This window comes from Osmia bicornis, chromosome 8, assembly GCF_907164935.1.
Source record: "Osmia bicornis bicornis chromosome 8, iOsmBic2.1, whole genome shotgun sequence".
In the NCBI taxonomy this organism is placed as follows: domain Eukaryota; kingdom Metazoa; phylum Arthropoda; class Insecta; order Hymenoptera; family Megachilidae; genus Osmia; species Osmia bicornis.
Window position 1 is genome coordinate 10992882 of NC_060223.1, and position 18042 is coordinate 11010923.

General features: G+C 41.5%; 1 protein-coding gene across 4 annotated transcripts in view; it reads left to right on the forward strand.

Annotated features, from left to right (window-relative positions):
* The window catches only part of LOC114876439, a 61347-nt gene that overhangs the window by 3789 nt on the left and 39516 nt on the right, over window positions 1-18042 (forward strand). Inside the window, exon 5 of one of the 4 annotated variants that reach the window (XM_029187926.2) lies at window positions 5579-5887. The exons of the other annotated variants lie outside the window; for them this stretch is intronic. Within the exon in view, the coding sequence (XP_029043759.1) occupies window positions 5579-5602 (24 nt within the window). The 3' untranslated portion in view covers window positions 5603-5887. Of the gene's footprint in view, window positions 1-5578; window positions 5888-18042 lie in introns of those variants that run through there. 4 annotated transcript variants of the gene reach the window in all.

Here is an 18042-nt window from a genome sequence, read left to right on the forward strand (position 1 = left end):
CTCGAAGAAAACATTTGTGAAATTTAAATACGAGAGGAAAAACAAAAGAGCGAACAAGGCGAGATACATATGTATGTATAACTATTGATGATGAGATAAGAAGAATTCAATTTTATGATTTAAGATGAGCAATGACGTTATTTATGACATAAAAATTGATATTTTTATACATACATATATTCATCGCGTGTTAATGAAACACTGCATCACTCTTTTTTTCTTTTTTCCTTTTTCCTTTTTTTTCGTTTCCCCCCCTATGCGTTTGAATATCAGCAATTTGTTAGCCGACGAAAATACGGCAAAGCAACGTATTCCGTATTTTTCATTTCGATCGTAGTCGATTTGAATTCCCAGCATTTGCACTAGCGGACGATAGAATCTAATTAATGCGCGTTGCGAATTCGAAACATCAAATTCTGTACGAATGAAAAATCAACCAGCGCAGCGGGGAAAAAAATAGAACGTGTTCGACGTTCAATTTGTTGGACTTAAATTTTTTTTTCTTTCTTTTTTTTTTTTTTTTTGAAAGAGGGGGGAAATGGTTGAATCAATAATTTTGATTCATGATAATGCAATATAGTAGCTATACGATGCAAAATGAATTTGTAAAAAAAATTCCGCATTTCGTCGTTGCATTTATTTGTCAATCTCGAAGCCGTGGCCGCGGCATGATTTATTCTCGTAATCCCGTGGAAAAATAGAAGCAATAAAAAGCAAGGGGAAAGGAGAGGACGGTGCGAAACATTTTATTTGCAACGCGCATTCTCCAATAGGAACGTTTTATTTGCAAACACCTCGGCCGCCACGGAAATGTTGGCCGGGAAATAACGTCAAAATATTATTATACCACGGGAACATTGCATTCGAAGCGTTTCGCAATATTTTTTTCCTCTTTCTTATCTCCATCGCCGTGTCCCTGCGTGCGCGTTTTCCAACCAGCAAACAAATAATTTTTATCAGCAAGCAAAATACATGCGTTAGTATTTTGCAAATTTTCTAGTTAGAAGAGTGTGTTACACGCTGATAAATGTTGATGAACGCTGTTGAAGAAGAAAAGTTGCCTAAGTTGCTGTTGAGATACATATGTATATGTACACATACGAGTAGGTACATAATGTTATAGAAACAGCTTTGAATCGGTCAGTTGTAAATTGTACTGGTAGGTAGATCCATTGATGATGATCATTTCGAAAATCTGTGATGCATTTGTACCTACGCCATGCGCGACGCCACGACATGCGATCCATTGCGTTGTCCTATCAAACTTAGGCTTCCATGGTAAACTACATATTTAGCTAGTGTTCTCTCGGGCATCGATTTCCATCGCCTGGTCTGGTCACGTTCCTGAAATTACTTACCGACTGTTCGATTCGGCCAATTACCACGGCTCGTTGCTCGTTTCTCGTTTCTCCTTCCACTTGCTTCTTTTTTACTATTTTGCTACCCCCTTGTTTTTCCCTCCCTTTTTCTCTTCTTTTGCTTCCGTTTCGGCCGTTTACGAGGGGAAGCCAACTGGTCTGGCTTGTCCTTTTGTACAGCTTGCGAAAACAGCGTCGTACGACTTACGCGGCGGCAGATCCGTCGCTCTCTTTTGTCCACCTCTTTCGATTTACCGCTGTGTAACATAGAGAATATGTTTTCCGTCTCTTCATCACGAGAGACGCTTTCTTATTGCTTCATTAACGTTCAACGATTTAAATAAGTAAGGTATGCTTGAGTTTTCGATTTTCCTAAATCGATTTTTGCCCTCGATCGATGCTGGTCGACATAGAGAGGCTAGCGCATGGCGCATTAACTTCTTGCACTGAATATTTGATTATCGGCCAGTTTGTGTATGCAACGGTGGATGATCGTGAATAAGTTACGTCTAGCTGTTGGGGGGAAAAGCAACTTTCTCATTCTCATTCTAGTTTTATCACATTTCGTTAAACTTGGTTTCGTGTGCGTTTAGTACATACCTATTATTGACGGAGCGAGGAATGGTGAAAAATTTATACGGTAGTAAGGTGAAATTTGCATAAAAAATAAAAGGAAAAGAAAAAGAAAAAATTAAGAACCGATGTAATTAGTAAAAAGGTTCAGAAATATTATATGTAGTAAGATAGCTACGTTTACAGTAGAGGGTTGCAGAAGAGGGTTGGACGTTGGACGTTAGTTGTTCGATGAAAACTAAACTGACGTCACGATCGAAAGTACGGCACATTCTTCGAGATTAATCGCGCGAGATAAGAAGTTGATACGAAGGCTCTTAAAATACGAAGGCTTGACGGTACGACGCGGCCGTGAACTTTTTCAATTCCACAGATACCGCCGAGTCGCGTTTCACGAAAAATTCGGTTAAAGAAATTTCGTCGAGATTTCTTATCGGTCAATCGGCAACCACTTTCAATTTTCCGCTAGCTCGAGCACCTACGATACGTGTCCATGCTCAACGACGTAATTTTCCAACGACTGGACGCGGGTGAAACGGAGTTGCTTGAATTTTACTTAATAAATAGGTGGTCACATTGTATGTAATAAATAGTCGATTTTGAAGTAGGTATACTTAATACGTAGTATTAATTATCGCTATCGGTCTTGTAGCAGTACTTGCTAATGACGCAAGTATTTCGAGGATAGCCCAAGAACCGTCAAGTTCATTTCGAGAGTACCATAATACCATCGAGCTCGTTCTCTCTACGTTGCACCCATGGGGGTGGTCTGCTTGATCGTTTACCATCAGCGTGTCGTCTTCACGACCCTCGTATCTCAGCCATTTTCAGGTTGCACCGGCATCGCGGCAGGGGATGATATTATTTTCGTCGAGTTCTCGTAAAGGGAACGATCATCTTGCTAGTAACGAAGGATCTACGATTATTGTTCAACGATAGTGGCTGTCTTATCGTTAGTTAGAATTCATATTCTTCATATTTTATGTTATAGAAACCATGTTGTCTAGCCACGTCGAGCTACTTTAATCGTAAGATAGGAGCCTCGAGAGATGTCGCGGTAGCGTTAACAGTTGCAAAAACCATAGGAAGATAATTGAATTTCCAGGTTCTTTTCACGGAGCTTGAACCCCAGCAGATCCGATCGATTCGCCGAGGAAAATTCGTCTTCAATTTTCGGGAGCGTTTGAGCGTAGCGGGCGTGGAATTTGACGATTCGACGTTCGCAGAGGGTGTGTGTCCTCGAGCCGACGAAAGCACGGCACTTTGAGGTCAAACAGAATCTCGCACATATGTATGTAGGTATACGAGAACAGTTTTGATGGTAGATCGCCACCGTGCACGAACGGCTAGACCGCGTTGCTATTTCGAGAATTTCAATTTTGACGCGGAAAATCGCTCGAGAATGGTACGACCTCCATGTAGGTGGACACCGTAGATGACAAACTTGTTCACCAGCCTAGCCTAGCGAGTTTTGCACTCTGTCGTCTATGGTATTTATCCAAGGTTCCCTCGTTCACACCCTTCTCTTGTGCTCTTTCGATTCTTCGTTCAACATTCGTTGCCAGTCAAACTGTCAGAGAAAAAAAAGAGACTTATATGTAGTCCTTTCAATCAATCTGTTCGAAGACATCCTCTTTATGCGGATTCTGGTGGCCAGTCGGCAGATCCTAGATTAATGTCGAGGCTGTACTGGACATACCAGCGTGGGTAGTAGGATAGGAAACGGCTGTTCGAGGGGTGTAGTTTGTTGTAGGGTAGAGGTGGAAGAGCGAAGCGATATGTAGTAAGGTATGTCCTTTATGCTCCATTCCGCCGAAGGGGATTAGGAAGGAACAAAGGAGGCTCAAGCGTTTTGGACAGGTTAACGTTGCTGTTATGTACCTACTTACTTACGACTACGACAGACGATCAACGCCCTTTTTTACGAGCCCTTCTCGTAGAAAATTGCTAAAATTCAGAAATTTCTAGAAACGATTGAATCCAACGTTAATTATGCTTACACGGTGCAAATTTCATCTCGCTATTCACCGTTCCACTTTCGTACTTTCGATCGTGTTCATAAACTAGGGGATAATCCTGTCTGAATGTGTAGAGCTGGTTCCCCGGAATTTGCTGATTCTTCCTCAGTCACGCAACATCACCTTACATTTATCTTAAGCTCTTTATTTTCGATTTAGTCCCAGGAAGCAGGAAGTACACGGGGGTGGTTGGTCTCATACTCGACGCGAGTCTGTCGGAAGCCCTGAAGCCTTCCAGTGGTAATATCGCAACGAAATCTGATTTAGTCACCCCAATCCTGTCTCACCACTGGTGGGAACACTATCCTATCCCCCTTTCTCTCTCCCTTTGGCCATTCGTAACACGTAACACGTAACACGTTACACGTTACACGTTACACGCTGTGTGCGTAAACGCAAATTCACGTCGTCCGGATATTCTCCGTCAAATTAGAACGGACTATAAGGCATACATTATGGAAAGCAAGCTGGCTTCTGGTTGGATCATCTTGTCTTTTCACGGTGAGCGGATGAAATTGCATCGTGTGATAAAGTAGGACGGTAGAAAATGGCCAAATTTATGGCTCTCTCGGGCAAATGAATGGTATGAAAATACTGTAATTGATGAAACGCGAGATGCCATGCTTGCCACCGCTTACACCGGTTTTACAATAAAATTTTACCTTTTCTAATTGTTGGCACAGCCTGATATTTTTATACTTTGAATTTATTGCCAACGCTTTTACAAATTACTTGAAAAGTTATTTATATTTCTATACCATTCCGCTTAAAACAGAGCGGACTTTTCTTCTTCAATTACCTATTTCGAGTTGCTTGCAATAAAGGAAACGAGGGATGGGGAAAGATAGACGCTTATGGTCACGAAGAAAAGCGGCGGCGGCGGCGGCGGCGGCGGCGAAAGATTGTTTAAAATACATGAATATTAATGGCTCGCGAACACCTCTGAATGTTTCCGGTTCCGGCGAAACGCGAGGGGAACCGGTCGAGGAATTTGTAACGTTCATTGTGTTACAAATAAATTCCAACGAAGAACCAAGTACAACGGTTCGCAGCAATTATTTGAAAAACCTACATAGTCGAATTAATGAACCGAAATTCTTTCTCTTTCTTCGAAATAGTTAGGTACATAGATAGGTAGCTGATAGAATAGAATTATTAACACCTTTATATTAAGGATAAGACGATTAGATATTGCAATGATAATAACAATAAGAATTAAAGGAGAAACGTTGATTGAATCAGCTTCGAAGAGATTACAGCAGAGCGTATGCGCCTACCGTAAATCTCGTTAATCTTCAATTATGGTCAAAGTTTCTCGAGATATGGAACTGGAATTACGAGAAGGGGCCAACTATATATGTAGTAGCGTTCACTCGATAATGAATATCTATTTGATAAATTAAAATAATTGCAACATCGATGAATGTATCGCTTTCTGTTTTCTGCCCATCCATTTCTCATCCGCTCGTGTTGCTTTTGCTTTACGATAAGTCTACTTACTTCGCCGCAGGATACCTGTTGTAACTTTTTCGAAAATGAATTAACAGACAACTTCTCTCTGTCGATTAACGAAACTTTCTTCAACTGGAAAAGAAGGTATGTAGTGCATTATTTGTTGCAACTGCATAGGAAGTTGACGGCGAGCTGTGGTAACGAGAGAGGATGGAGGAGTGAGCATGGAAAAGGGATATTCGAGGTCGGGAAGTTGGTCGCGGCTCGTCTGGAAGATGGTATTAATCAAATGAAGCGGTTTCAGTTACAAGCGGGGCGAAGATGGGTCTGAGCTGCTTGCCTGTACCCGGGGGATAATCAATCTGGAGAATTAGATCAGATAGTTGGTTGTACGTGCGCCAACTCCGTCTCCTTAGATTTATCCAGTCGCCAGAAAGCTTGATAAAGTACCGAGTTCTCCTTCTATGTATATCGAATAAATTTTCTGCTTTCTCTCTCGAAAAATTCATCTAGCAACTTCAATCGTAATCGTAAGTACAATCAGGTTACTCTGTAAAAGTCCTTTGGACTTTAGAAATTTATACAGAAATCGTTCTGTACAATATACAGAGTTAATAACTCGTATGGATCAGAAGAGAAATAAAATAAAAAAGGCAAGTAGTTTATATAATATGTACAGATACAGGAAGGTAGGTAGGTAGGTAGGTAGGTAGGTAGGTAGGTAGGAAAGATTCTTCCCTGATCGCGAAAGAAAGCCACTTTCTAACCTCCGTTATAACTTTGCTCACCCTTCATAAATCTTTGACCATGGATCGTATCTTTCAAAGGCTGACTACGGCTATTCCGGATACCTTTGGAAAATACTGGTCGTGATAGAAAATTTACGGGAAACATCGGCTCTGCACCGACTCTGAACCCAGTTCGTTTCTGCGAACAAAAAACATTTCATTTACACTGATCTTCTTGAGCTTGTTTACTCGGTAACGGTAATGATCAAGAAATTATTAATATATATAAATACAGGTAAATACAGGTATATTTATTGTTAGTTTTCTTCTTCGTGTTTACACGGGTAAGAGTCGGTCGCGGTGGCTCGAGTTTCACGAGGCGAAATTTCATTTTCAATTGTTCTAACACATCCCGGGAAGCTGGTTGCGATTCTTCCTTGAATAAAGATGCTCCCTTAGCTTCTGGTCTCGTATTTTCCAAGCCACTTGGACGAATTTCAGAAAAGTTACTTCCCCTCCTTTGAACGGTGAAAAATTTACCCGCCGCCGTTAAAATAAGAGTTGCCGATGCGAAACTTTCCTAGCACAAGTTCCTTCAAAATTTTCTCTTTTCATTTTGACTTTTTCTTCTTCTTTCTTTCGGTCAACCGGATGTCTTGTGTACTTCAGATAAAGACACATACAAATTAGCCTTGTTTCAAATTCTAACAACCGTGAGTCTACGTCTCTTTTATCCTTTGAACTGGACTGTTTTTCAACGAAACGCAGCTTTCATTTTTCTTAGTCTGTTCCCTGTAAATTTTTAAGGGGAATGAAATATGTTAATTTTCAGACGCGCATACAAATTTTTTCCTTTTTAATGAATTCCATCAACTGGTACGATTTGTAGCCATTAAATAGAAGTGAATTTCGAACGAGATGCGATTCCCCCACCATCTCTATCAATATATTTTTCGAATTGCGTTCACGGTTCACGGTATGGTCCAGCAATATTTTGAATTGCATCCCGTTCCGCTAAATCAAACAGCGTCACGGCGGCCTCGCACTCGCATTCGCAATTACGCTGGCCCTTTCATGTGTTGCGTCGCGTCGCGTCGCGTCGCGTCGCGTCGCGTCGCGTCGTTTCAAAATTTATCGACCAATTTTCGGCAAGTTTTTGATTATTGGAACGCGAGCTTGTTGATCAGCCTTTCTGCGTGATTATAAATGAAAATATTCTCTGATTTCCATTTCCCCTTCTTGTTTACTCTACAGTCTACAGCTTACCGCTCGTTTGACAGTTTGCAATAAAGTTGTAACAACAACAACCATAACACGTTTCGTTTGGTGTTTAATTTTCATCCGGCATCGATAGATATTTTCCAACGAAAAAGAAAGAAGCGTGTTTCGATTAATTAAAAAGGAACCTCGGTGCGCAAATATTTTGCGTATTTTACACCTGGCTGCGCGTGAAACGACAGCGTTTCACCTATACCTTTTTTGCTACTCTCGCTCTCTTTCTGCTTTCTGCTTTCTGCTTTCTGATTTCACCACGAGCGATCGGAAAAAGCACAGAGAGGCTTGCGTAGTTTGTAGTTACACGAGCCACAACTCAGCGAAAGAGGATCCGTGCCAACACATTTTATTAGTTTGATGTTTCCGATGTTGGCTCGTCGGTATTTCCACGAATATCACGTTCCAAAACCTTCTCGAAATTCTCGTCAAAGGTGGCAAAGTGTTTTTGCATTTTTCCACCGCTCTTGTGCTTGCTGCAACTGATTTCACCGATATGGTATACTTGTTAATCACACTCTGGATTAACGATTTTCAACTTTCCAGAACAGAACGTTGGTGATAACAAAAAACAAATTAAAAACGCTATCGAATTTCGAAAAATCACACAACTCACAGAATTGATGCTAGACAGTTATTTTGTAATAATAAAATCTGTCTTCGTAAAAGTTATAAAAGTGTAAAGTTACTCTTTCTTCGAAAGATAAAACAGAAAGAGAGAGAAAGAAAGGTAAAGAAAAGCCTTGGACGGCGGTGTAATATTTACGCTTACATGCTCGTTAACGAACGGCTGCGTTACGTTGAAAATTAAGAGCATTGAAACGTGGCTCGGTTGCTTTCGCGCGTAACGAATCTAAAAAACTGCTCGCCTCAATTTACATTTCTAGCGACCCTGGAATTTCCAGCCGAAGAGAACCCTCATACCTAATTTATGTTGTTTCTTTTCAACCGTGGCCACTCGTTCAACAAGAAATACAATTTCGTGCTGTTCTATACATCTTACTCCTTTCAAGTACATATACAGACACTCATGCTATACAATATACTTACATATCAATTATACGTCAGAGATCGCGAGGCTATCGAAAAGAGCTGAATATGTACATAGGATTGGTTACACCATTTTCTTCTTTTCATCACTTCACTTCGCGATGTTCGTTCAAAGGAGAGCAAGTTGAATACATAGCAACTTTTTCGTCTTTCAAACGTATAGTTTATTCGAAATTTTTATACGGGGCATTTCACTTTTCAATTTAAAAGCTTATTTAATTTTAGTCCATCTAAAATTTACGTTTTGTTTTCCTTTAGAAAACTAGTGGATGGAAAATTTCTGCCAGGGTACGTCGATTTTCTCATCGCGGCGCGACGCGACGTGGTAAAATATCGAGTGTAAAAGAGAAAGAGAGTAAGAACGAGTGGCTCGATATCCGTGAGCCGCGGCGCGGTTAGAATAAATGAACTTTTTGTCTGCGACGGTGAGCGTTCAGCGACTTCATCGGCCGTCGTGCCGCGCCGCGCCGCGCCGCGCCGCCGGGAAAATATTACTTCGGAAATTACGGCGCTCGTTTGGCTACGTTGGCTGACGGTGGTGTGCTTTTACGACGCGAAAAGTGCGACGCGACGATGAAAAAAATAACGGCACTCTAACGTTGGTCGTAGATGAAACGCGACTCGAGCAAAGGAACGAGCTGTGGAGAAATTTTAGAACAGCTGCGAATCGCGGTTCAAGTTACAACAGGGGTAGTCGTAAAAAGAAAAAAAAAGGAAACTGGAACGATCACCGTTTCTTATTCGTCGGCCTCGTCGCGTCGCGTCGCGTCGCGTCGCGTCGCGTCGCGTCGTATCGCACCGAATAGAAACACAAGTTGGATTAATGGCTCGATCTTCTTACAATTAGGTTTAATAGGCGTCGCTCTATTTTTTCTCCTTTTTATGCCCTCCTTTTTGTGAAACTGTTGAGCTGTTGGTATATTTTTATAGTTTGAAAAACGTTCCTTTTATATTTCAACAAATTCCTTGGTCGGAACGAACGCAACATTCTGTCTGAACGAGCATTGTTTATGTTATATCGATTCACAGGCAACAAGCAGCAGCGAGTCGTTCCATTGTACAACTCGTAAAATGGATTCGAAATTACCCGTAGGAATTCAAGGGAATATTTGTGGACGTTTATTGGACGTGGCCAGAGAATCTGCTTTCCAAGTAAACGTCGCGACGCGTCGCGTCGCGTCGGTGCAACGCAAACAGCTGCAACTTGATGTAAACTTATCAAATGCATCGCGATATCCGCAATGTTATGGATCGCTTTATCTTGCTCCCTAGACATTAAAATATCAATTCAGCCATGAATTCAAACCAGTTTGTACCAGTTTGTATTTCAATCGAATTACAATCGAATTACAATCGAATTACAATCCTGCCAGTTTGAACTTGTTTGTTTTTCATGTCGAATTCTCTGAAATTCGAAGCTTACAATGTACGCGTCAAAATAGTTGGGAGATGGCCACGTTCGTTTAACAAGATAAAATGAATGATTTTCTTAATAAAGGACGTAGTCAGATCTAATAAAGGATCGAAAAGTCGGCAGTTTTTGGTATTTAGTATTTCCCGATGCGTCTGTCCACTCTAGCACGCGCGAGAATACACGCTGGTCAGCCAGCGATAAATGACAAATGGATTCGATTTACTGATAAACCAACGATAAATCATCTGTCCATTGTTTATCAACAAACGGGCCGTATTCGGCTGGCCAGTGATTCTTTTGTCGGATTTTTTCAGCCGTCACGTCGCGTCGCGATCGAACGGTACCAGCTACCGATAACCCGAGGTATGTATTACGAAACTTCAACCCCCTCTCTGTCAGCCCCCTTTTTTCGTCGCTGACGTAGAACATCCATCCCTAGCGTCGACAACCAAATTGGAATTTATGAGAAGGTTTTTCTTTTGTTTTTCCCTTTTTGCCGTTTCTTTTTTTCATTGGCTACGCTGCCAAAATTTCACTACATATCACATATACGCATGACCCAGCGTTCGACATGGCTCTCTTGTTTCGTCAACCATTGTTCCTCAACCCGGAGGTTCAGATCAAGGCGGACCAAAGTGCATACTTTGCTGTTTCAAGCGTAAATCATCTTCTTTTCTACTTAATCTTTCGGACTGATAACTGGTAGATTACGTTTTCTACCTAGATAGGTAATTTCTGATATTTTAAAGTTTAAACCAAGAAAATTTCATCGCGAGGGCTTCGTTTTACGGTCATGGTTCACGGTTTTCTGTAACGTTGGAACGTTTCGAATCGCTCGGTTTTATATTAACATAAAACCTGATTTATATTACATTAGCCTTTTATTGCTCGTAACGCGATCCGTAGAGCCGTGCGATTACCAACCATTGCGATTTATGAATACGGTTCGGTTTTTGCCTACATAAATTTGCTTCCTGTTGGGACCGAGTCATTGTTCGATCGTGATCAAAATTGCTCGAGATCGATGCCAAATAAATAGAATTAAGTACGATTAGGATAAGATTAATAAAGGATTGAAAGATTTATAAAAAATAAGTGAAAATCAATGTATCGAATTGATCAAGAAATTGAAGAGACATTCTAATTTCAACGTAGTAATTCACAATTACTATTCACAAATTACCGTGACATTGGTGATTTCTGATTTCTGATTTCTGATTTCTGATTTCTAATTTCCCCTTTAAAATGTCTTCATGTAAGTCTAAGGGAGCACGCGCTCGTCGATGAGCCAGGTCATTTTTGTAATAAATCAAAGTCACGCTGATCCAGCAGGAGTGGAAGCTTCGAGGTAGGTGAACTGACAGGTAGACAGGACGAGGGGGGAAGAGGAAGAATGACCGGCTGGCGTTGTTATTAAGTTGGAATTTTTTAATCCCGAACACGAGGTTGTAATTATACGTTCGTCAGCTCTTCTTCGTTCTTCTTCGAGATTCTACGTATACATATGTATCGTATATACGTCCCGTATATAGGTAGCTACAGTATTAAAATGAAAATTCTCTAGTTTCATATTAATAGGTATTTACTTGAATGTTCCAAAGAGTTGACTCATGTAAATGAGAATATGTATAATTGTTTCATTGAAGAGAAACAGGAAAATTCTATGGGGATTTAACGAAAGGTGGCAGAGTAAGATCGTACACCGTGAATATTATTTAACAAAATCCGCATCCAATTAAGTTCACCTATCCTACTGCCAGCCACCTATTCCATAGGTTCTCGAATCGATTCATCATTCTTCCCTCCCCATTAAATCGCATCCTTTCCTTCTCTCGTCTTCATTCCTCCTTTTACCTCAGCTGTCTATGATAACGATCGTTCGCGACAAAGACCGTTATACCCTGTGACGTAGCCACAAGGTGGTACTAATCGAAGCGTACAATGTTCCGGTTAAAAGCCGGAAGCGTGTACCGTCGCGGCGTCGCGTCGCGGCGTCGCGTCATTGGAAGATCCATGCCCTCGGTAGCCAAATTATCTTTCGTTCGCCAAGTTTGCGGCTAGGAGTGTTATCAGACCGCGTCTTTTCCTATCTCTAGCAGGTTAAACTTTAATTTCCATTTGACCATATTCCCTGACCCGTTCTTGAATATATGTAGTCACGATAGGATCTCGTGCATCGGGACGAGCGGGAATAGGAAGCATTCGATTTTATAACTCGCCCGGAGGGTTGAATCTACCTCCTTTTGGAGAAACGATAAGCACACAGGGTCAATGGTTCTTCGAGGGCCACGAAACTTTACGATTTCACTGCCGCATGCCGCGCCGTTTCAATCATTCCGTAAACTTTCGCCTCCCTGGAAAATTATTGCTGCTCGTGATCCTTTGACATCCTTGGCCCCTTCCGATAGGGGATTAACTTTTCACCCTCTCTTGAAAAACTTTCTGCTACAGTTTGCTTCTTCCTGCCAGCCGGGCCAACCGGGCCAACCGGGCCAACCGGGCCAACCGGGCCAATCGGATCTTGATGACAATTATCACGTTTGTCAAATTTTTTCTCTCATTGTCAGTCGAAACCGAGTACATACATACTTATGTATGGTACATAAGTACTTACCTTCGCTGACAATCAGAATAACTCGCCAGAATTTTCGCCAGACACGAACATTTTGAAAACGATGCGTTTCATAAAAGATTCCGAAAGGTTCAAAGTTGTCTCCAGATATCTCTATCAAGGGAAATCAAGTTCATCCACGAAGGAATCCTATTTTGCCAGTTTCATTTCTACTATTACTTCTTCGTTGAAAATTGTCTCGTTTCAAAAGAGAAATTAAAACTCTTTTTCCAGATTCGAGCATTTCGTTAATGCATGCACGTGATTACTTTTTCAACAAGCTCACTTTCCGCCCCTAAGAGATTGCGATTATTCGAGTTTGATCTTAACAGAGAAGAAAAAAGTACGTAGGTAAAGGAAATCGGTTTCTATAAAATTTTCCCGTACAATTGTCGAGTAACTGACCCATGGAAGGGATGAATTAAAGAACAGCTCGTAAAATGACGCGGTTGCGTGGAAAATTGGATTCCCAGAGCGCAGTCGAAAAATGAAATTCGCCATTCTCTTTTACACAGGCAGAGGCAGAGGCAGTGGCACAGGCACAGGCACAGCAAGAAGCGAAGGACGGTGAATTTAATAAGGTGGCGGCAAGTTTGCACACATTCTTTTTACGGATTTTATTCCGAGACCAGGCCTTTGATGTTCAACAGCTGCTTTAATCTTTCAACCTTCTACGTTGGCTACGAATCAACTGTTTCTCCTTAAACGCGGTCCCATGTGCACGCGTCGAAAAGTTCTTTACCTGCCAGTCCGCAAAATCATCCTCCTCGACGCGGCGACGCCTCAAAGCGTTGTTAATTGCTTGAAGCTTGCGGAAAAAATTAGCACTCGAGCAAAGTGACGTTTAAAGCTCTGACGATAAAACAATTATTCCTTTGCTTTGTCACCGTAATTCCTCAGCTGTCCATTCCTCGAATATAATAATATATTTCATTTTAGTGTTGCGATATAACCTCGGGCCAAGCATAACTTGAATGTTTCTTCCTGCAGGGAAAGTACAATCAGCAGAAACTTTTCTTGACCACGATATTTCACGAGCACGGCTGTCAAGGGAGGAAAGAACCGTAAATGCAGCGAATAAACGCGCGGTTAAATTGTCAAGCTTTAATTTTGCGTTTGAACCCTTTGTAGTAGGGCTTGGCTTTGTATTCGTCCCGAAGAAAAACCGTGGGAATTTTTCTTAAACGCGATATTCCGCGCGGACGATAATGGGCTGAAATTTATAAAGGAGGGAAAGAAAGGAAGCGTAGGGGCACGGACGTGTGCTTTTCCAGCGACCAGGCTTAACCCTTTGTAGTTGGTTATGTTTTCGCATTCGTTACGCGTCTATGGACCATTTGTCTGCCGATCGTATAAAAGGACTCGTTCTTTGCTTCATTATTGCCGGTGATTTCCTCTTATTTTCTTTACTTTCAGACGGGGACCAGAGTAATCTATCTCATGTAGTTATCAAACGCGTTTTTCGAATAATTTTACTTCGTTATGTATTCCATTTTCCTTGAACGTGTGCAGAAAATAAATAACAAAACAGCTTAAATATGACTCGGCTCCAAACAGAAAAACACGGTACGATCAGTTATTTTTTCGATATTGCCGTAGCAACGTTTTCAAAAATTACCAATGCAAACTGCAAGCGTTATCTTCTCGGTAATGGTTGCTTTTTTTTCTCTCTTATTATCATCCGAGCGGCACAGTGGCTCGACATTAACCTCCTAAAAATTCACTTGTATCCAAGAGCACTTAGCTTAATTACGGGTTACTCGCCTTAAACGACTTGATATTTATTCATGGTCTCTCTATCTGAAAAATACGCTCGAACCAGACCTCCTGTCCCTTTATCACTGCTTCGCAATGGTTTTTTGTCTTTAGACGATCGAACACGATATCTTGCAGGTCGTCGTCAAATATTTCTCACCCTCAGAAAGGCTCGAAGCAAGATAGATGCGACAAACGCGTAAACTACATAGGGGAGAGGATTAGTGTTGTCTTATCTAGAAAAAAACGAGGAAGGTTTGTCTTAGGTATGGTCTCTTCTGTGACTGCTGCGTTCACGATCGCCAGGGGGTGGAAAGAAAGAAAGAAAGAAAAAAAAAAAAAAAAAAGAAAAAAAAAACAGGGAAACGTGGGACAAATCAAGAGAGAGAGATGGTTTAGAGTTGAACGGAGACACATTAAACCGCAAGATTCCTTTGCAACTGGCAACAATGGCGACGGGTAGGATTAAAAACGAACAGTTACCCCCCGAGAAACGTCCCTCGAGGAATGTTTCGAATTTCAAGAAGACGTTTCAACCAGGGAAAAATCTGGATCTCATGAAATAAATAGAACACGGTATGTAATTAAAACAAATAAAAGCTATTAACATCGGACTTGCGCAACTCGACAAGAGCAACGCCACTTACCTATCCGATTGTTAACATTCTTTAAAGTAGAATAGAAGAACTGGTGTTAGCGTTTAAAGTACTCTGGTAGAATAAAGTGGCGGTGCCTAATGACTTTTCCAATATCTTGACGCGCAGACACCGAGGAAGGCTAATACGAGTTCATAGTTTAGACCCTTCATAGTTTTGCAGCTCGCGCTCGTGTTGGTCCTTTTTTGCGAAAGTCTTCCCTCTGTTTTCTCTTCTTCTTCTTCTTCTTCTTCTTCTTCTGGAAGGTTGTAAGCCCCGCAGCCAGTCGAAGAATCGGTAACGAACGAAGTTTCGAAGGGAACCGGAGGTATCCGTTAGTCCGATTCCAACGAGTGTTCCGCATTACACGGCAAGTAGTTGCGATAAGCTCCTTCAGGCTCTTTCAAAGAAGGAACTTGACGGTTTTAGGGGAGAGAAAATACCGTCACTGTTTCTTTCCTGCAACGTTTTTTGTAATTTTCTATGTTTTTCATTTTTGAAAATTACACTTATTTTATCTAAACACTTTAGCTAAAATTCGACAGAGTTCATCTATCGGGTGTATATTCCAGCAAGAGAATTGATCTATCGCGAGCGTATCATCCTCTCGTCTACATGTCTGCACTGCGTCAGCTGTACGATTACGAGGGTACAGTCCGCGGATGCGTACGTTTGCGTTTGCGTTTGCGTTTGCGTTTGCGTTTGCGTTTGCGTTTGCGTATGCAAATGCTCGTGTTTCCGGGCATGTGTGAATTTATGCATGCGGTCGCGGCAGCCGGTAGAAGTTACGTTCAGGAACAGGGACACTGGCAACCTGGCCTAGCTAGATTGCAATCGTAGATGCATTTGCACTTAGGTGCATCGCGGGTTATATCAGGGGATGACACGCGACCAGTGTTTGCCGTGCTCGCCAATTAATTACGTGCTACGATCTCACCACGGACTGCCACTTACCTATCATGATGTCTAGCAGATCTTTTAGCGGTCCGATGAACAATTTACATATATTTCGGCACACGTTCGATTATTTCGACCAACAGCAACGTCCTCTAAAAATTAACGTTTTTAACTCAAATATATCTAATACGATTTAAGTATTCGAATAAAAAGCGTTCAACATGTTCGTTTCAAGTTCATTCATCTCCGAACGAAAGGATCTTAAAAGTTAAAGAGAAACGTTTAAATCTTCGGAACACGTGAATGAAGATTGAATTCCGAGAAACACGGCAACCCGTTTCTCTTTCTTGGAAATGCGTACGTCCGACCGACAGCAATAGTAGACAGTAGTAAAAGAAAAAAGAAACACGCTGACTCAACGTCTGGCAGTGGTCACTGGTTCCGTGTTTGCGGGAGTGCAAGAAAGAAATCCGATCGTGCGAGCGAAAAGTTGGTAGGAAGGTACTTACATACATACATACCGAGAATTATGCTTCGCTTTCAGCGATCGTATCTCCGAAACGAAGAATGATATCGACCTGATGTAAAAAGCAATTTAAACGAAAGACTTTCTCGATTCTGATAACGTAATTGAAATGCATTGTTCACTTTCTTATTCAGAAATGAAACGCTACTGAATTTCATATGGGGTTTTCGCGTTATACGATATAATTTTATTAAAATTTAACGTGGACAATAATTTTAATATCGCTAATGGAAAGGATATCGTATTTTCTTCGAATGGAAGCAGTAGCAAATCGAGAAATACGAGGAATAAATTTGTTAAAAGGTCCGTAAATTGATTAAAAATATTCGTATTTATCAAAGACTAATTTACGATAGAGTTAGGACACGACATAACTTAGTTCGCATCACTCTATTATCAGCAGTGTCATTTTGGGGATTCCGGAAATGTAGCAGCTATCGGCGTAATCGAGCGCAAACGGGTCATGCATGCATGCATACGTGTATGTACATACATACGCGTGGACGTGCCATAACCGAAACTAGGAATTAAGCCAACTGAATCCGCTCGAGCAAGAACTTATGGATAACTCAGTCTGAAATCGAAGTTCCTCGAATTATTGTGTATAATCCTATTACCTGTATTAGACTGAAAGCATGACCGGGACGGTTGCATGGATTGTCTAGAGAGCCGTTTCCATAGAGCAAGCTACTACTGGGTCGTTCTAATGTGTTTCTAGCTTAATTCCAAAGAGTAAATCTGCTGGTGATATCTCGGATAATCGCTCCCTCACAGTCTTTTAGTCTTTTCATTTTTTTTTTTTTCCCATCATGCTAGCTGTGCATATTAAACGCACAGAATTTAAGTAAACGTGTAATTTTTCAAAAACAAATGTCGGCTGTCAGAATAAGATGAAAAGAAAGGAGCAAATATGTACTTAGTTAGGTGGTTAAGCCGTTGTATAGAAGGGAAAAAGCTGTGGCGGATAGGCGTTGACTGGCAAACAGAGAGGACAGGTAACGGCAAAGTTGGGCCATGGTGGTCGGCAGCGTTTGAGGTTATCAGCCAGCATTATGGTTGTGGCGGTGAATGCCAGTTTCGCAGTGGCCAGACCAGTAGTATGTATCAACGTAAACCAGTGCAACGCGAATAGTGTGCGTGTCCGAAAGCGTTTTACCTGCAAGCGTTCGAGGCGTGCCGCGCAATTTACCGGCGACATAATTATCTCTCGGGGGCTCGTGCTTTTAATTATTCCCCACGGTCAGGGAATTACAAGAGTGCCGCTAATGCACAATCACAGACACGCGCTACTTCCTGCCGTTTGTCCAACTTCCGTTCCGTTCCGTTCCGTTCCGTTCCGTTCCGTTTCGTTTTTTGCAAATCGGTGTCCATGATCAAGCGACAAACCTTGAAGACTTGAAGTACGTTCCGTTGTTTTGCCATGTATAGGTACAACTCGGCTAACAATAAGTATAAATAAACGTAGGAAATGTCGTAACAAAAGGGCGGCTACAAAAGCGTTCCCCTTGAAGTGGTTAAAAGGAAATACGGGAACTCGAATTGCTGTTTTATATCCTTTTAAATCTTTTCCTCTTCACCAGAGGGAATCTATTGAAAGATGAAAACGCTTCACGTTCCCAGGTAAACAGAAACATTTCTCGTGCGTAAACGTGTTTCGTTACTTGTGTTTTCTTCGAAGCACCATTTATCTTTACCGTGCCAGTTCCCAAAGCGAAGACCAATCACTCCGGTTTCGAAACAAACGCTAGACAAC